This window comes from Pomacea canaliculata, linkage group LG4 (assembly GCF_003073045.1).
Source record: "Pomacea canaliculata isolate SZHN2017 linkage group LG4, ASM307304v1, whole genome shotgun sequence".
NCBI classification, from domain to species: Eukaryota; Metazoa; Mollusca; class Gastropoda; order Architaenioglossa; family Ampullariidae; genus Pomacea; species Pomacea canaliculata.
In genome coordinates this window covers 9981149-10000781 of record NC_037593.1, presented here as the reverse complement: position 1 = coordinate 10000781, position 19633 = coordinate 9981149, and the positions used below count along the sequence as shown (strand labels likewise).

The window sequence follows — 19633 nt, the reverse complement described above, 5'->3', positions numbered from 1 at the left end:
GTGCTATGTTCTATGAAGGAAGTAACTATTTTCAGTTTGTTGTGCTTAACTTCAAAATGTAACTTGCATGAGTATTCATTTTTTTTATATTTTACATTTATATGCTTATGCTCGTTTAAGACAATAATGTGAAATTTTGTGAGATTTTTTTAATACAAAACTGTTCAACAAAATTGATGAGGGCACTTGAAGGAAGTTGTCATTATGCAAAGGCAGTGTGATGCATGACTGAAGGCAAATGACCTAAACTTTTAACTTAAGAAAACTACAGTCGGACCTCGATAAGTCGAACTCAAAGGGACCCGAAAAAAAATTCGACTTACGGAGTTTTCGAGTTAGGGACAATGGAATAATAGGCGCAGGTATTTGGCCGGGAACTAACAATTCGATATAGGGAGGTTTTCGACTTAAAGAAAGTTGACTTATTGTGGTCCGATTGTAATAAGATATACATGGGTGTAACGAACAAACTGAGCCTTCAGTAAGTTTGTAGATTTTAAAAATATATTACAAATTAGAAACAAAATCATATGTAAAACACTCTGTTCTAAGAAAACTTATTCAATACCAAATTTTTAAGAATTCATTGATCCTGTGCATCATAGTAGCCAAACTTAGCCTGAACTACTGTACCTTTCTTATGAACATTTTACCTTTATTTTTTTTTGGTGATGGTTGTGTAGTCTGCATGAGTATGACTTCTGCTTTGAAACTAAACACAATTCTTTGTTGTGGATGTGGAATTAAATATAACTTAGTTACCATTTTATGCTGAACTTCTTCATAATATTTTACTAAATAATTACATTAACTATTTAATCATTTCAAAAGTTCATTTTGTTTAAATTTACACAGGGTAGTATATGCTGTGGTTGCGATAGCTGCTGCTGCTCTTTCATGTTTTGACGAGGTCACCAGTCATTTTGCCCAAAACCATATCACCCAACCTCCAAATCTTCCTTGCTATGACTATAATTATCATCCCAAGTAAGACCGCATTGTCCCAACACTGAATGATCTCACGCCCAAAATACAAATTGATCATCAATGGCAAAAATAGTTATTAATATAAAACATTGCCAACAGAACCATACATTGTTCGAACACTTTACATATTTCCAACAGCCATGTGAACAAGTTCATGCAGCCACCAATTTACTTAACAAAGTTGGCCACTTGACAATACACATCCAAAGAACATTTCACAATGGTGCATAACATCATTTTTTTCTTTAGATAATTTTTTTAATTAATGTTTTTGTCATTTATTTTTTAGTTTGAATGTTCATATTAAATGTATTAATTTTTTTGCCATCTGTTTCAATCTATTTCTTTGTCTCTTTATAATTGTTATTTGATACATTTGGTCTGTCTGAAGATGTGCTAATTATTTTGAATTTGTATTTTAAATGTTTTGCACATTGAGTGTACTCCTCATCTGAGAAGTATCCTGTATTATGTTATTATGTTTCCACTTTATTATTTTTATAATAATAACCAGAGATGTTTGGGTATTTATTTAGCTTGCTTCGCATCTTAATTACTACAGTAAGATTATCTTATTCATTTTGGCCTTTTCTTTATGTTTTTTATTAGTCATCATTACTGTTGTTCATCCTTCATATGTTGTCAAGCGCTAAAAGCAGGCTCATTAGCAGAGCCAGCGCGGGCCCCGGAGCAGATGACCTTTCGATCTGTGCCCTTTGTAATTGTAAATTATTGTCCCAGTATATTATCATAATATGCTTACAATTCGATTGTCAACATTCAGAAAAGTAATATAGACTGCAAAAATTAGGACAAGGGCACTAAGATCTACATCACCACTCGAACATAGAGATGTTTACACGCGAATCGTTAGTAAATGAAAAATGATGTCGGGCCTGCTCTTTAGCAGCGTGAATATGCACTATACAAATCTTGCATTATTAGTGTAACAACACTGCAGTTGGGTGTTAACCTCTTTCTAAATATTTTGATGTTTAGTATTCAGAAATAAATTAAGAATTCACATTCTTGCCTCCTCAGTATCTTTTTTTGATGGGGGTTGCAGGTTTGTATAAGCAGCAATTAATAGGTGTGTTACGGTCAGAGGCCGTACGTCTATCCCAAAATTGTTCTGTCGCCTCCTCGATTTCAAACTTCCACGCCACATTTATGGTGTCATAATCAAACAGATTACCTAAGATTCGTCAAATATTTGATACTTGGTTTCTCACCCTTACAAACAAAAGCTGACACATGTCAATACAGTCTAACGCCGCAATGACTGAAAGGTTACAAAAGAGTGGCTTCCCCTGAAATCTACTTCCTGTGCACGCGGTCTTGTAAACAAACTTCGGCATGTCTCGTCTAATTGTCAAAAATCTCCCTAAAGAGGTAATGAGAAACGTGTTGTAGCTTCCACATTCACTATAATATATTGTTCTTACCTAAACCAAACAGTTCTTTGGTTGAGTTCACTGTAAATCCCTTCCCTATTATCTCGCTCTGTCTGTGCAAGCTTTAACTGCTGTTAAATTGTTATTGGTAATTTGGCTTCACGTCTGACTTTTCACATGGATAACAAATTCTACTGTTAACAATGTATCTTGACCTATAATTTAATAATTAGTATATGTTTTCCGCTTCGCACTGAAATTCAGTTGTACTACAAATATTACGAAAACGTTTAAGTGATTTGTTGTGACGTAGATTTATCTTCTTTTTCATAACTTATTTTACAGCTTATCAAATAATAGATGCCTTCATGAGATGACACTTTTGAGAATTATATGTCCCTGGGACAAAACCTTATTCCTTAGTTAACAATTAGTTGATGCCCATGAATTGATTTATGAGTACAGTGATAGGGCGAATGACGTGGGTACCTTCTTTGAATCAAATATGACGTGTATTTTTGTCGCATGCAATTGCCTTAAATGGATTTTAATACTATAGTGTGTCTACTGTCTGTGAAGTGTGATGTGCTGGAGAATTTATTGCACACCCTTGAGTTTTCATTTGTTGTCCCATGAACATGTATTATATTTGCTTCTACAAGAGTTTTCTTCGTGCATTGTCTGTTTTGTGAAAATAAAATTTCCTTTGTGACATTTATTCAAATGGACAACAAAGTATTATTATTATGATGCATATAGACTGCCATTCTGAGAAGAGTATACACACACACATACACAAAGTTTCAATAAATCTTGCATAAAACATCTATGCAAGTAGTCCTCGATGTTCCGTTCCTACATCGCGTAGTAAACCGAATTTCACTGTAAGTTGGAACATAGGTACATACTGTACGTAAATAACATACTTTAAGCACTTATCCTATCCTAACACCTATCCTAATACAGTAATTATCAAAAAAACACATCTAAAATACGTTCAATGATGAAATGAAACACGAAGTTCACGTTACGACGTTTACGACACAAAACCCCTTAAGTGGAAACAAGGCTTTATATAGTAAATGGGAGATGTGTTGTAACCACGAATCGTCATTTTTGTCAGTTGGCTCTCCTTGTCAAGGCTGGAGCTCTCTGAGGTATTGCCAGCTCATGTGACAGATCTTTATTTTGGCTCTTCAATGTGAAGGAATTGGCACCCATTCCAATGAAGGGCTATAGGGCCATGCTCTCAGATACCTTTTGCCATTGGAGCTTTGAAATGTAGTGGCAAATAAAGATCTGCCTGACCTGGAAAATCTGTCCAGAACAAGACCAATTGATTTCCCAAATTTCATCATTATCATTCCCTGATTGACTGTGGGGGCATCTTGACAATATTACTTAAAAACTCTCTTAACTCTCAGTTTGTCCCTAGATGGCAGGTTAAGTCCTTTTTAGGTGTTATCTGCCTTTTCTTTTATTCACATCTTTTCTTCTTCTCCTGTTGGAGAGTCTGCAAATCCCTGTTACCATGATCCCCTTAATTTACTATTTAAGTTTCTGTCATTTTCATGGTGGAAGTCATTTACTTGTTTCATATCTCATTTATGATGAATTCTTTAGAACAGGAATGAAGTACCTGCCTGCATCTTTTCATCTATATTTTCTGTACTCTGATTTGCAACCCTGGTGTTAGAGTCAAAATTTTATGTGAGTAGGAGAAGACCAAGAGAACCAGAAAGAATGTTACCAAGAGTTTTAATTACTTCACATTTTTACAGATGAAAGAACAGACCCTGAGAGATCTGTTTTCCCAAAAAGGAACTGTGACAGACTGCTCTCTTAAATACACCAAGTCGGGGATGTTCCGCAAATTTGCCTTCATTGGCTACAGCAGTGATGAAGAAGCTAAAGCTGCTCAATCATATTTCAATAACACATTTATAAACATCTCAAGAATTCAGGTAAGGTTATGGTGCATCAGGGTCTGTGCTTGTAGTTTGATTTTTGTAACAAATACTCATCTTTCTGTGGGTTTTATTTTCCTCATTATCATCATAATTTTCAATATGTCATAAAAAGTATATTACAACCATAATAATTGAGATGTGATATGATTCTATATATGATTTAGTTTTTTTTGCATTGGTTACTGTTTTATTGTATGATTTACATTATATTATTTGTCCATAGCAAATATGTTCTCAGTCTCAATATCTATAAAATGTTAAGAATTTAATGGATGTTTATAAATGTTTATTGTTTTTAAATGTTTATTAATACATTACTACATGTCTTAATATAATTTTGAGATTAGTGGATTGCTAAATTAATACAGACACTGTACCCATATGTGTGTGTATGCATTTTAGGTTGAATTTGCCACAGATCTTTGTGATGGCAGCAAACCACGAGCATGGAGCAAATATTCTAAAGATAGTTCGGCTTTTGAGAAGAAACATGGAGCTAAAACAGAATCATCAAATGAAAAAGAAAAACAGAAGACAGAAATTAAAAAAAAGAAAAAAGATGAGAGAATTGAAGCTCTTCTAGGAGATGTATGTTATATTTTGTCATTTTGCTTAATTAAACTATTGTATTTACTTCAGTCATTTTAAATTTTTTATTTATATATGTAAATAATTATTTAGTTTGTAAACATTTACCTTATACTAAATATATGTAGATTAATTGTCACTATTATAAAGAACAAAGACTAGCAAATTACTATATGACTTTAAATCTAATTGTTGTGTGTTTGTTATTTTCCGTGTTATTTGCTAATTTCTATAGAATAAAAATTCTACTTTAATAATCTCGGTTAATAAATTTATTTCTATACTTTTTTTTATTCATTTTTCAGACACTAAAATTGTGCAAACTTTTTTTTTTAAGTTGAAAGATGATCCAGAGTTTCAAGAATTTCTGCATGTCCACCAAAACATTGCAAAAAAACAAACTTGGACTGATGGCTATGCAGACAGTAAACAAAGGCAAGAAGAAGATGGTCATGTCAGGGAAGATAATAGTGATGATGAAAGTGATGACAGTGACCAAAAGAATCTCAAGGAAGAAGATGGTACAGATAAGGATGAAAAGATGGAACCAGATAGCTGTACGGTTAAAGAATCCAGTATGTCTGCTGCTTTGACTTTTTAAAAATTTATTTATTTTTGTAAGTCTAAGGTTAGTTAGCTTTATAAAATCAGTGGGGTAGGGTTTTTCACCCTTGCCTTACCACTCTTGTACTGATTCCTGTCCGTTTATATCTGACAGTGATTTTCCTAAAGGGCATTCTTCCATTTTGGTTATTGTGATTTTACTAGGTGGTATTCTTGCTGAAAGTTCCTTTTAAAAATATAAATCTTGACCTATCTTAGATAGAAAATAAGTAAAATCAAATCATTCTGAAACACAAAAGTCATGTTGCAGTTAAAGATGGTCTCTTTGAATCAGTAAGTTTTAGGCATCATATAGTCAATATAGTGTCTTACACTGCAAATTCAAGAGCTTAGAAACTCTTGACAGGATTTATACTGCCAGATTCTGTTGGCTTAAAATATTGAAGACAAGTGGATTGAAGATTATGCAAAGATTGCATAAAAACATTATTTTTTGCACAACTCACATATTTTATTGCCACTACATGCTGCTTCAGATTTTAATTGCTTAGCTCTGTGTAATGAAAATTACTCTTAAAATCAGCATGGCAACAATTTTTTTTACATTTTCTATGTAAAAAAAATGTACCATGATTATTTTGTTCAAAAACAGTAATGACAAGTTGACGTCCTATTATTTTTGGCATTTTTTTCTACTGTTTTGCTTGGTGTCACACATCACTCTTTTTATGACAAAATATGTAACTACTGCAAGTCAATCACATTGAAGCAGTCTGCTTTTTTCTGTTTTCCTTCTTCTAAAAAGCCTAGCACCTGCATTTACCATGCAGAGACTTTGATGTGCTCTTTTAGTGGTACATGCATTCTAGAAGTTGAGCATTTTGAGCTTACTGGCTATGGTAACATATTTGCTCCAACTGACACAATTTCTTGAAACGAGAAGTTGTGCTGTTTCTGGAAGGCAAATGATGCTCCTTCTTGATGGTTTGTGAGGTCTTGCATGAGATCACAGCTTTGATGTTTTAATAGTTTCCAAGATATTTTTTGAGAACAAGAAATGCATTTAGCACAGAATGGTAGTAATAAAGTTTGTATAATTTGAGCTAGGAACTTCATTAGTTGTTTATAATGCTGATGTTATTAAATTTTCAAAAAAAGATTTTTCATTTACACTCTCACTGCACTCCACCTTCTACAATGCGTTATACACTACTTTCAAATGGAATTTGATGTTTAGTCAGTGGTCTTTTATGTTTCTGCTTCAGCCCAGGAAAAGAACAAGAAAATGTCAGATCTTGAGGTAAGTGAAAGCAATTCATTTTGGTTTTTTTTGTTTTCCATAAGGAGAGAACTCCTACAGTGTTTATTGAGTATGTTAATCTGCAAGTTTTGAAGCAATGTATTTTTTTCTCTTTAAACATCCTCAAATTTTAACTTAATGTAATGTTTAGGATTCATAAATGCTCAGATTAAAGGTTACTTGTTTTCATCTCTTTTGCATGAGGCACTCGACGATTTAGTTCATTTACTTTAATGTACACTTGTGGTTTTCAACTTGTTACACAGTACATGAAATCCAAGATGGCTGAACTATCCGATGAGAGTGGGGCAGAAGGTGAGAAAGAAGACACAACAAAAGTTAAAAAAAAACAAAAGGCAGATAAGTTGCAGGTATTACAGTGTGCTATGTATTTTGGTATTTCTAGCATTTCTGTTAACTGCATGACTCATTCATATAATTTGTTCTCTAATATTCTATAAATGAAAAACAAAAACTTTATGTTTTTTCCTTATTTATATGTATAACTCAAATCTGACCTTATTTGCATTCGTATAACTCACAGGAAAGCTTAACATAATGAAAGAATATTTTCCATAGACAGTAGAGGTTTTGTGTTGTTAGTTAGGGAGACATTAAAGTTATGTACTGCTGCTTATGGATTGTTACAGAATGTGGAGAAGGAAGAGAAATATGTTTTGAAAGTGAAAAATTTACCTGCAAGTGTCAAAGAGGTAACTAACTTTTGTTGTTAGCCTAGGTAGGTTCGTTGAATGCTAAACTGAGGAGGGAAGTGTGTGTGTGTGTGGAGATAAAAGTCAGGCTTCACTAAATGTATAATTTATCTGTCTCACAGAAGTTTTGTAAGTGTTTTTAACTAATGTCACACTTCACTAATGAATTTTTGAACAGCAGGTTCTACTCAGGTTAACTACTCAGTAGGTTTCCAACAATAATTCTTGTGTTAGACCAACACAGCTGCACTATCACGTTTCCTCCTTGCCACTGCTGACAGTCCTTGTTTCTTCCAGAAAACAATCCGGGAATTCTTTCAACCCTTGACAGGTCTGAAAGTACGAATTCCAAGAAATAAAAATAAAAACTCTATTGGTATGTTTTCAGTTTTCACATTTTAATTTCAAATTTTAATATTCAATGTATCATTTAACACTTGGAAATAGTAGAACTATTATAGGTGCTTTTAATGTGTGGTAAATGTTTTTCTTCTTTTTGATAAATCATGGTAGAAACCAAAGTCATTTAAGTGTAGGCAGGCAAGGGCAGAGTACATAAGCCTCTACTTTGCTTTAAAAATAATCTGTATTTGCTTTTGTTCTCATGAAAGGGATTGCATTTGTGGAGTTTAGTCAGGAGAAAGATTTGGAGTCAGCAATGGGAAAGAACAGGAACTTTATTGGTGAGTTTCATGTTATTCTAATACAGATCAGTTTTTCTAATAGAGGGTTTTCTTTGTGGGGTTTGATTCCATTTTTGTTTTCTTGTCTGGATTGACAGTTATATTGTGCATTTTATGTGGGCCTGATATCATTGTCTGAACTGGAGGGACTGAAAGCTTTTGATTAGTCATGGGCACTTTGTATTGGTGGGGGGGGGGGGGATTGGTGTTTTACTCCATGCCAGCAACTGAGGCTATATTACGGCAAGCAGCTAGCCCTGTAAACAGATGCCATGTGCAGAGAAAGAACAGCGTGCCCGAGACGAGAAATGAGCGCTGGACAGCTAACTTTCACTGTATTGGTGACAGGCGTTAACCGTTGCGCCACCGGGCCACTCACTCTGTATTGGTGGGGGAGGGGTTCTGGTGGGTGGGTTTGTGCATGTCAGCATATTGTGGTCAATTCTTATTTCATCTGTGAACATTGTATTTGTACTTTCATTTGGTTGCAGTGCATATTCTTAGCACTTATTTGCTTCTGTGTAGGTGGGAAGAAAATATTCCTTAAAAGAACTACAGAAGATGTTCCTGATGATGATACTAAAGAACGTCCACCTCGACCTTGGGAGCTTAAGGTTGGATTTTAAAAACATAGCTTTTTGTATAAAATAGGCACAACTTTATGTAGTATACCATATCTGGCAAATATTATAGTTTCTACCACATGACATCTTGCCATTTGCTGCAATTGAAAAAGTGCTTATTCTCATTTGGGATGAATAGTGTATGTCATATTTTCAGTTTAGAACATCAGGATTTGTTCTCTTGTTTAATCAAAACAGGTATCTTTAATTGTGATAGTCACTTGTGAAAGGGTGTATTAAGGGATTCTGGTGCCTGTGATAGGAAAAACAAAATGGGATTAGTTTGCCACTTTTAAAATAACAGGATAATACTTGCTGTTAATTTAAAAACCTGTTGAGATGAACAGTAGGGGATTCTTGTGAAAACATGAAACTTAAGAATAATCAAATACTGAAGAATCGAGGTTATTTTAATAAGCATCTTATAGCCTTATTGGAGTAAGAAAACATGTTTGTGGTGCAGCTGTCACCCTGTTTTCCTTCAGTACACAACAATTTATGGTTGCTGTGATTATGAAAAATAATGAAGGTGTACTACACATTTTCCCTTGGAGATTGTTTTGATATAAGTATCCATTGCTTTGGTAAGTTTGAAATGATTGTCTTTTAATGCAGATACACTATATTACAGCCAATATGTGTGTATGTATTTTACACAGAAAGAAGATGCTGGAGAGATGGAAAGTATTGCTGAGGTATGGATATTTTTCTTTCCAACATAATTCTAGAGACAAAAAAGTGCAGCCTTTTTTTTGAATAGTTAAAATCTTGAGTATATTCTGTGAATGCATATTTCAAGATAACATGATGTGCAGAAATCTTTACAAGTTCAAACTGTAGATGGAGGAGGAAAGCAGTAGCAGAAGGGCAGATTGCATATTGGTGTTATTTTTCTTCTGTGCAGTCTGGGAAACTTTTCGTGCGCAACCTTGCCTATGTGTGTACGCAGGAAGCTTTAGAAAAGCTGTTTAGTAAATACGGTAATATATATTTTTATTTATTTTTTAAATTTGTGATATTTTAAGGTACAATTCATTTTTTATTTGAATTTACAGTAGCAGCACAGTAAGCAAACACTCCTATGATTTTTGAGATTTCTTCAGGTATCTTCTTGTGTCATTTTTTTTTAAAAAAACTTAATATATTGAAGGGTAAAGCTAATCTGTGTACTCTCTTTCTGTTTTCCAGGACCAATAACAGAAGTAGATTTGCCAATTGACTCATTAACAAAGAAAATCAAAGGATTTGCCCATGTCACCTACATGCTTCCTGAGCATGCAGTCAAAGCATTTGCTGAGCTAGATGGGACAGCTTTCATGGTAATTTTAGTTACAGTAGAGAAAATCAAACCATGTATACTGAAGTGCTGATGGGGTTCAATCCTTGCCAGTGTTTTATTGCAATCTGCACATTTTCACAGACAAGGAAACAATTGTAAGTGAAATAAGACAGTGGCTGGGAAACATCTTGAGGGAAGTTTAGTTTACTGTGTAGTGATTTTGAAGAGCTTCATCAGCATTGGCAGACTGAGATGGCATATTTCTCTCAAAATAACATTTTATTAGCAATAAGAATGTGTATTTAATGTGCCTTCTTGTGTTTGACCTTGTGTGTTTATGGATCTGTCCTAGTGATGTTTCCAAAGGCACACATACTCTGTGTATTTCTTACCCTTTGTGTGTGATTTATGTGATTTGTTGTGATTTATGTGATGTCCGATCAGTGATTGTAAAATTCATTTAACATTGGCTCTTTATTTATGAGTTACCAAGATTTTACAGTGAGTATATTACGTCTTACAGGGCAGGATGCTTCATATTTTGCCTGGAATCTCAGCACAAGAACGCTATCAATCTTCAGGTATGGAATTTACAGTGTCAACTGGGCTATATAGCTCAGGAAAAAATATTTACACATGCTTATAAAAAGGTATATGTGGTGGGCATATATTGATAGATCTGTTTTCCTCTAAAATTTGGTTAGTTGTGCAAAGTGGGGTTTGTGTAGGGGTGTGTGAGGGGGTGAGAGGACATGTATGTCACAAAATTTAAAGTGTTTGTTATTGAGAAAGAAAAGGTTCAGTTATATAAGTGTCAATTTGTCAACAGAACAGTCCTCCTACAAAAAGAAAAAAGACCAAGAGATTAAAGCAATGGCTAAGAGGTGAGAGCTGTTTGTCTTGCAACGAACATCTTGCTGGCTTGTGAACCTATTTTCGTGCATGGTAATGTTTGCTTTAAATACCCAGGGAACAGCAGCACTGTAATATGATATAGCAATTTAGTCACCATTACATAGGGAAAGGTCACATTCCTAATTATCTAAATTTCTTGTTTACGGAGCTGCAGCATGCACTGATTGAACTGTTGGTGTATTTCTCTTCTATGTTCATTCATTTTCTACTTCTATCTGTGGACAAAAAATCTGCATTGTATTTTAAAAGAAATTAGCTAGGAAAATTTTTTACTGTTCTTAAATTTCTTTTTTAAGCAATGTAAAATTGAAGTGAAAAATGTATCATGTCATAAGTATTTGTGACGTTTCAGTTCTCACAACTGGAACACATTATTTTTGGGAGCAGATGCTGTAGCAAGTGCTATGGCCAAAAAGTATGACAAAGAAAAAAGGGAAATCCTTGATGACACTGTAAGTCTGTCAAACAATGTAATATTCTCTTAATTTTAGTTGTGTATTATTATTGTCATTTGCATATTTTAAAATTGCTATTTTTGTTTTCTTAATGATAAATTCTCAGTTTTTCACAACCTTGTCTATGTAAGTTGAATTTGTGTTTAGATCAGCATGATGGAAGTGTTTCTAGGTCAAAAGGTTTTTTTGATTGTTTTTAACTTCAGACTGGGAAAGGCGAGCTGGCACTAAGTGTACGCATGGCGCTGGGAGAATCACAGCTGGTGGTAGAGACAAGAAACTTCTTGATTGACAATGGTGTTGTTTTAGACAGCTTTAGTCAGGTAGGTCATTCTTCATGATGAGTTATTTAAAATGATCTTCTTTGCTTAGCTTTCTAACTTCATCTTTTTTTTCTTTTTTTTTTTTTTTGTTGTTTTTTTATTTTTGGTATATCAAAAGGAAGATCTTTAAAATGTATTGTTGAATGTCTGTATTTTGATTATTTGTACTGTAAGTAATAACAGTTAGAAGTTATTTTTGCCTGATAATGTTTTGCCTCTGTGAAGATGAACATTTGCAATAAATATACAGAATCTGATGTCTTGAATGAGCTATAAATGTGGTTGTTTTATTTTTTTTTGCCAGGCTGCAGGGGAGAGAAGCAAAACAGTTATTCTGGCTAAAAATTTACCTGCTGGCACCAAGGCTGAAGAGCTTACAGAGATCTTTAGTAAATTTGGTTCACTTGGTCGTGTTATTCTACCACCATCTGGTATCACAGCAATTATTGAGTACATTGAACCATACGAAGCCAAACAGGGCTTCACAAAGCTGGCCTACACCAAGGTAGATTCTGCCACGAAAGAAGATTTTGTGTGTGTGCATGTGCATGCGTGCATGTAAGAGAGAAGAACATAGTGGTAAAGAGACCAGTTTTGAAAGAATTATTTGATAGTATGGCTGAATGATCTGATGGCATGACTGAATGATTTCTGTGGAAAGCATTTAAGGGCAGATGTTATGTGTAAATTTGCCATTGGGTGTTTCAGTTTCACCATTTGCCACTGTATCTGGAGTGGGCACCCACGAATATTTTTGCAAAGAATTTGGAAAAGTCTTCAGCTGATCAGGGTGATGAGGTGGACACGAAGGAGGAGACACTAGAGGAGAAGAAGGCAGATGTAGGAAAGAGCAAACCAGTAAGAGAGTGGTGCTTTAAAAACAGTTTTTTTTAAAGTGCAATTACAGATACAGCTTAATAGTAGCACATCAGCGACAGTTCTTTTGTGCTACTGTTCAGAAACATTTTGGATGATACTTGTCCATTTATTTATGTCTGTGGTATGTTGTTTTCTTATGTTTTAGGTGGACTCAGGGGTGGATTCAGGAGAAGATGAGGAGGAAGAAGCAGAACCTGGGGCAAACTTGTTTGTGAAAAACCTCAATTTTAACACAGAAGAATCTTCTGTAAAAGAGGTGAAATAAAAACTTCATCATTTGTGTCATAAATGACTGCACATGATCTTGAAAACCAGAGCTGTTGTTCCTCACATTCTGATAAGGTGGTTCAGTCATAAGGCATGGTCCAGTGGTGCAATGGTTAAGTGCTTGTTATTAGTAACAGTGTTAGCTGACCTGAGTTCATGAGAACGCTGTTCTTCCTCTGAGTGTGACACTTTTCACTGAGCTGGCTTCTCGCTTGGGATGCGACCATAGTTGCAGACTTGCCATAAAACAGCTCCCCTACCCCCAAAATTGTAATCATTGCACCTAAAGGGTTAACATCAAACATCTCTGTAGCCAATAATGCCTTGTATTCATAAAGACAATGCCTTATATTGGAAAAATGTTTTATATTCACAAAGTCTTTGCCTTGTATCCACAAAGACAGTGCCTTGTATTCATAAAGTTGATTCTTTGTTATTGTTGCCTTTTAATGGTCTCCATCGTAGCTATAGCAAGAGATTATTTTGCTGTAGTCTTTTTTTAAAGATTGGAGGAGGCCTTTATTTTGTATTCTTTAATTTATGAGTGTTAGATAAGGGTTGTAGTTTTGTGCTGCTAGAACTCTCATGACATGGTATTCTGATGTTTGGACAGTTGTTCAGCCAGTGTGGAGATATTCTGCGAGTCACAATTGCCAAGAAAAAGGATATGAAAAATCCAGGTTCCGACCTATTCATTACTTTTATTTTCTGTATTTGTAGTTTTTACTGTAGTTCTTCTTCTTATTTATGATCTTTGACTGGAACTTCTAAAAAGTATTCTTTGAACATCAGATCATGCTTGATCATTAAGCATGTGAGATTTTTTATCTTGTTTTATTCTTTTGGGTGGGGTAGATAGCAAAAAAGCAAGGGCTTAACTTAGTTACAGAGATGATTGTTTTGTAGACAAGTCTTGAATGTTTACACAATGGAGGGATGTGAAACGATTGTATAAAACAATGAGCTAAACATAGTTGTAGTAAGATTGAATGTGTGTGTGAATTTCGGTGTAAAAGGCTTTTTCTTTATTGCTGGTCGTTCCAACAACAGTTGTAACAAGAATAGAGCACAGTATAGGCAGACTGTCTTGAAAGGTGTGGATGTGCTTAACATCATGGCTGACCATTCTTATGTGCTGTTTCAGGTAAACTGCTGTCAATGGGGTATGGTTTTGTGGAGTTTAAGCAGAAGGCTTGTGCTGAAGAGGCCCTCAAAGTTCTGCAGCATTGTCAGCTAGATGGGCATCAGCTGGAATTGAAACTGTCCAACAGGGAGGCTTTGTAAGTTGATTATGGACTTTCAGTCATTAAATTTCTGTATTTAATCTTTTGAGTGTTTAGTTGTTGACTTGATTTTTTTTTCATCTCCTTCAGGGTTTTTGTTTTTTGTTTGTTTGGTTTTTTGTTTTTTTTTCACATGGTAGTATGGCAATGGAAGAAATGGTATGGATTAGCTAAGGAGAAGGGAATCATGATGGGTTCTACTTTTGTAAACGTGCATGTTAAAGTGTTTTCAAGATGCTTTGGACGTGATTACCATTACAAATTTATCATTTCAGGCATCCTAAAGTTCCAGGGAGGAAGAACGCCAAGGAAAAGAAACAGACCAGTTCCAAAATTTTGGTGCGGAATATACCTTTCCAGGCCAAACGTAAGGAAGTGGAAGATCTGTTCAAGTAAGACTTTCTGGGGTTTTTTTTTAATATTTTAGGTTTTTTTTCAATCATTCATAGGCATAAGATAGACTGCTAAAAGCAATTTTTACTTTGTAAAAAAATGTAGTCTTTGCATACCATATAATTTAAGAATAACTTCTAATACACTTTATTTTCCATATTGTGAATTATATATAAATGAAGTTCTAAACGAAATAATCTATGCATATTTCAAATAATAATGGTCATTGGCCATTCTAGATTTTCATTTTTTGTAATTATTTTGCATCAAGAAGTTTGCATATGTTTTATATGAACTTGTGTCTTTTTTTTTTTTTTAATAAAGGGTCTTTGGAGAACTCAAGTATGTGCGACTTCCCAAGAAACTGAGTGGTACAGGTTCCCATCGAGGTTTTGCCTTTGTTGACTTTCTCACTAAACAGGATGCTAAGGTAAAGAAATGTTTTATTGCTTCACACCATTTTTCATAAATGTATATAGAGTTTATAATTTTTCTGAACATAGTCTCTTGGAATTCTGTGTTTCTATGCCTTAGAATAATACAGAACTATTTAACTGTTTTCTCTGCATTGTTTTTGAGGTTAAAGGCCAAACTTCTACAATAGAAGGAGAAAGAATGGTTTGACCCAGGAAACATAGTGATGCCAACTGCTCTCATGATCATACGTTATTGTTTCCATCTGGCCTGGCATAGTACCCTCCCCTCCCTCACCTGGTCTTAACCATTTTTTTCTGCCCTGCAGAAGATGTTTGGCCTTTAACAGCATGTCTGCTTTTGATTCATGAACTGAGAATTCACATGTTGCATTTAATATTTTTAGGCATCACAAAAAAATCTGTAATAGACTAATAAGAAACTGCATGTCGAATGTTAAGGACTGTGCATGTAAACTTTTAGTGGATGTAGCCTTTTGAGTCTGCAGTCATTTGATTCTTTTGTGAAGGGTGGCTTGTTCGTGATTTTGGAATCTCTTTTGTTTACATTTATGCCTAATCCAAAATCTGCTGGGGCTTGATCATTTTATTTAAATGTAAGCAATGTCTCCTAACCATATTTTAGGTCATTTTGGGGAGTGAGGTGTTAGAGATCTCATTATTTTCTGTTTTGTGTGAGGGCAGTGCCCCTTTGTATGAGGGAAGCGCCCCTCTCTCCTTGCTGCTTTACTTTCCCCAACCCTGTGGATACCTATTCCCAACACCTGGATAGGCTGAAGAAAGTTTGTTGCAGTTATTGAACTTGCCTACCTTTGGGTTCAGAAGCCAGTCCTCTAAAAGCTCAGCTATCCTTTTCTCCTGGCAGCCAGTCTGACACTTAAAGAGCTTTAGCTTTAGTGGTGGATCTTGCGCACTGTTGATAAATTAGGGTCTCTTATCTTCATGTGCATCTTTCTCCCTTGCAGCGTGCATTTGATACCCTGTGCCATTCAACACATCTTTACGGGAGAAGGCTTGTGCTTGAATGGGCAGAAACAGCTGAAACTGTGGAAGACCTGCGCCGTAAAACATCACTTCATTTCCATGGAGGTAATTCACCTTGTCTCCAGCATTTTGTGGAAAAAATTATTCATCAGATTTTATTTTTTTTTGTTGTGTGTTTTGAGGGGTGTCATGATTAACATCAGTAGAAATTCATGATCTGCCTTTGTCTTCCTTTTAACTGTATAGGCAGCATGTTTAAGATGTGGCGGCAAAAGAATGAGGAGTTTAAAAGACTTTGGGAAACATAGTGTTGAATCTGATGTGTGGATGAAGGCTAACATTGCTCTCTACAGCTGGGCATTGAAGTGAATGCTTTGTACATGCCAGTTTTGATTTCCAGTTTTCACTAAGGATTTAAATGGACTGGTTTGAAATGTCAGTACTTTTGCTTTCAGGGGGTCCATCTAAGAAGCTGAAGAAGTCAGCTTTGCTGGATTCACTGGAATGAACACTCAGGAGGTCACTAAAGGCAAGCTGCTAATATTTGGAGTCTTTGAAGACCAAAGAGACCGGAAAGGATTTCTTATTGTCACTGTCAGCTTATTTGGAGTCGTCAGTGTAAGTGAATCGCCTTCTACTGCAATCCTTGTTTATCTGTGAATGACTCTAGGATGGATCATGTACACAGTTCTGTGTGCTTTTAAAAAATGAAGACGGACGAAAGAGATAAATCTTTCAAGGAATTTTAAACTGCAGAAAGTGATGAAGGAATTGTGGATTGCACTTGTAAAACAGAAGGCACATTAGTGTGGAACTCCACTTTTCATTAAGGACTGAAATGGACTGGTTTGAAATTTCAGCACTGAATAATGGACATAATAATCCTTGGACAAATGTACAAATTACAGATCATTTTCTGGTTGCTAGGACAGTGTGAAAGTTGTCTGAATGATTGGTGATGTCATTATATTTCTAAAATCTTGGCATTTGAAAAACCAAAATAACAATTATAGGAGTTAAAAGTGAACACTTGTCACATCTGAGAGAATAAACTTCTTGTTCTGAACATTTCTGATTTTGATGCATTCCTTATTGTTTATAAACTAAAGCTTTTTTATTTTTTTTTTATTTTTATAAATACAGTAATGGAAAGTCCTACTTCATGCTGTGAGCAACTTGTTCTTATGTGATCATTAAGTAGATCAACATTTTATTAGTTGTATTTGACATAAGCATTTAAAAAGATGCCTGTATGTCTAGACATCGAAAAAGGCACATTTACTTAGTATTTGGAGGTAGATGACGAAAGCATTGTACACATCTTGATTTAATCGAAATTTTGGACTTCATCAGCACCTTTTAAAACAAGATGTGTCTATAATGGAGATTGCTGACACGTCTATTTTAAGTTTCGAAACGAATCTTGGGCTCTTTGTTGCAAAAATAATGTTTACATTTAATAATCACAAGATCGTACATAAGTTTAGCTCGGTTTCTTCCAATCAAAATACGAGAGACTAAACAGACTGATAATTTGGTAGGTGTGGATAACGAACATTCCTAAAAGGGTAGCGAAAATAATCTTTAATCTTAATAATGTACATCGTAAACGGGCGAGCACGAACATCCCATGGGGCGAGCAATAGGCATCGAAGGTCTGCGCATGCGTCGCTCAAGTCTGCAGACAGTCATTTCCGGGTCATTCTTTGGAGAAAGCTTTCACTTCTCTTTCTCTGTGTTAACTTATTATTACATACGCAGACTACCGTAAAATTGCTCTTGGAGTTTCAATTACAGTTTTGCTTTTTAATGCAATTTTTGCATTCAGTGGGGTAGGAAGTTGTTTTTTGGTTTTTTTGCACCTTGAGCGAGCGAAGTTACATTTGCCCCGGTCACCATCAGTTACAATACTTGCTCATTGTCCACACGATGACTGTTGTGTTTTGCTGAAAGCCATTCTCTAGATGTCAAAGGTCACAGCTGTCGTGTCTTTTGATGAGTTGCTGCCCTTTGACATCCAGCCACTGAAGCGACCAGTATAACACTTGCTGAAGGACGACACTTACAATCCTTTATCCGGATTGAATTATGAACTTGTGCCAGAGGGACCCTAAAACGCTCTAAACTGAAAGGACTTGGGAGACTACTTGTGACCAATGGACAAGCAAAGGTACAGAGATCTACCTTTTTGATATGTCATGAAGGACGACTTTCCACCACTCTTCTCTTGTGTGTAAGAGAAACATTGACAGGGGGGTGTCGAATAAGGCGGGTGGGGGGCCTACCGCCACATGAACGTGCTGCGCGCTTGTTGGTGTGCATGCTGGATTGGACAGAATAATTTTAGATCGTGTCATCGACAATGCTGAGATTCCATCGTAGCCTGTCACAGTATTGTCATGTCAGTGACAGCAGGAGGTCAGAAAGAGTCTGTAAGAAAAGCATCTATTTAATTCCCTTGGTAACTGACCAAAGTGTCTTCATTTTTTTTTTCGTTCAGTAGAAGAGGCGGAGAACCCTACATGGTCAGTCCTCTTTTGGCGAAAGTACCATCGTCGTCTCCAGTTCTTAGCAGCTGATTATTACATGGCAGAAAAGAACAATAGTGCAATGCAGGAACATTTTTTTAGGCATGTAAGCTTTCCAGTTGTGATTAATGGATCTCTTGATAACCGTACTTAGACAACATGCTGTGATCATTACTGTATATCAGTCGTGGAAAAACCTGACCTTCAGTTTCTACCTATTGTACAATTACTGCAAATGGAAACTACTAATTATCAGTGCCGACCTTTCCACAGAAAGCAAATATTCACTAAATGGACAGTTATAATGATTATAACAACTTCCAACTGAGGACAGCCGACACCATCCTTCAAAACAGCCAAACTAGAATCAGTGAGCTTGCAGGCCTGCCAGTCCTACGGGAAGAAGTCGAGAGAACCATATTGTAGTCTGAAGGAAAAAGATATGTCACGTGACAACGCCACAGCTGAGCTACTCAAGCATGGTGGAGGAAAATAAAAGAGGCTCTTACTGTTCTATGTCAAAGAATCTGGGAACGCAAAGAATGGAAGTCATCACTAGTCCTACACCTCCCAAAGAAAGGGAACATTAAATATTGCCAGTACCAAAGAACCAAAAGCCTAATCAGCCATCTAAACAAAATCAAGCTGAACACGTGATCCAGAATCGCATTAACACTGTCACAAGATAACTAGGAATAGCGCGTGAGCTTAATGAGCGCAGTGCTACTGGATAACCATAACTTTTAGACAAAAGTGGTTGTTCGCTGAGGGTGCCTCGGTGCCCCCTATGGTCTGTTTGGGTTAAGACATTGTGTCATGATTGAGTAATGATTGCATAATAATTCATGTAAATCACATCTGCATCAAGTCTGCTGTTGATGTCACGCTTCTAAACTTAGCGCCACTTGTCATAGACATCCTTCCTAATGCCAGAAATAATATGTCCTGCCTTTCGCTCAACATTACTTTGTGTTCAAACATGCTTAAACTATAGAAAGTTTTAGTTTTAAATACGCCAGCAGATACCATCTGGAGAAAAGTATTGGAAACATAAATTATGAGATCAACAGA

At 35.6% G+C, this 19633-nt stretch overlaps 1 protein-coding gene across 1 annotated transcript; it reads left to right on the top strand.

The window, feature by feature from the left end:
• Nucleotides 1-67: 67 nt before the first annotated feature.
• On the top strand, nucleotides 68-17102 carry LOC112561929 (probable RNA-binding protein 19). Its single transcript, XM_025234792.1, has 26 exons — nucleotides 68-2379; nucleotides 4163-4345; nucleotides 4754-4939; nucleotides 5277-5514; nucleotides 6769-6803; nucleotides 7070-7174; nucleotides 7454-7516; nucleotides 7814-7892; nucleotides 8128-8199; nucleotides 8725-8813; nucleotides 9482-9517; nucleotides 9727-9802; nucleotides 10011-10141; nucleotides 10625-10682; nucleotides 10931-10985; nucleotides 11369-11468; nucleotides 11678-11794; nucleotides 12099-12299; nucleotides 12503-12652; nucleotides 12819-12929; nucleotides 13554-13620; nucleotides 14085-14220; nucleotides 14499-14615; nucleotides 14941-15046; nucleotides 16016-16139; nucleotides 16490-17102. Exons 1-26 carry the CDS (start codon nucleotides 2344-2346, stop codon nucleotides 16540-16542), a joined length of 2724 nt encoding a protein of 907 aa, XP_025090577.1. The 5' UTR covers nucleotides 68-2343; the 3' UTR covers nucleotides 16543-17102.
• The last annotated feature ends 2531 nt before the right edge of the window (nucleotides 17103-19633 follow it).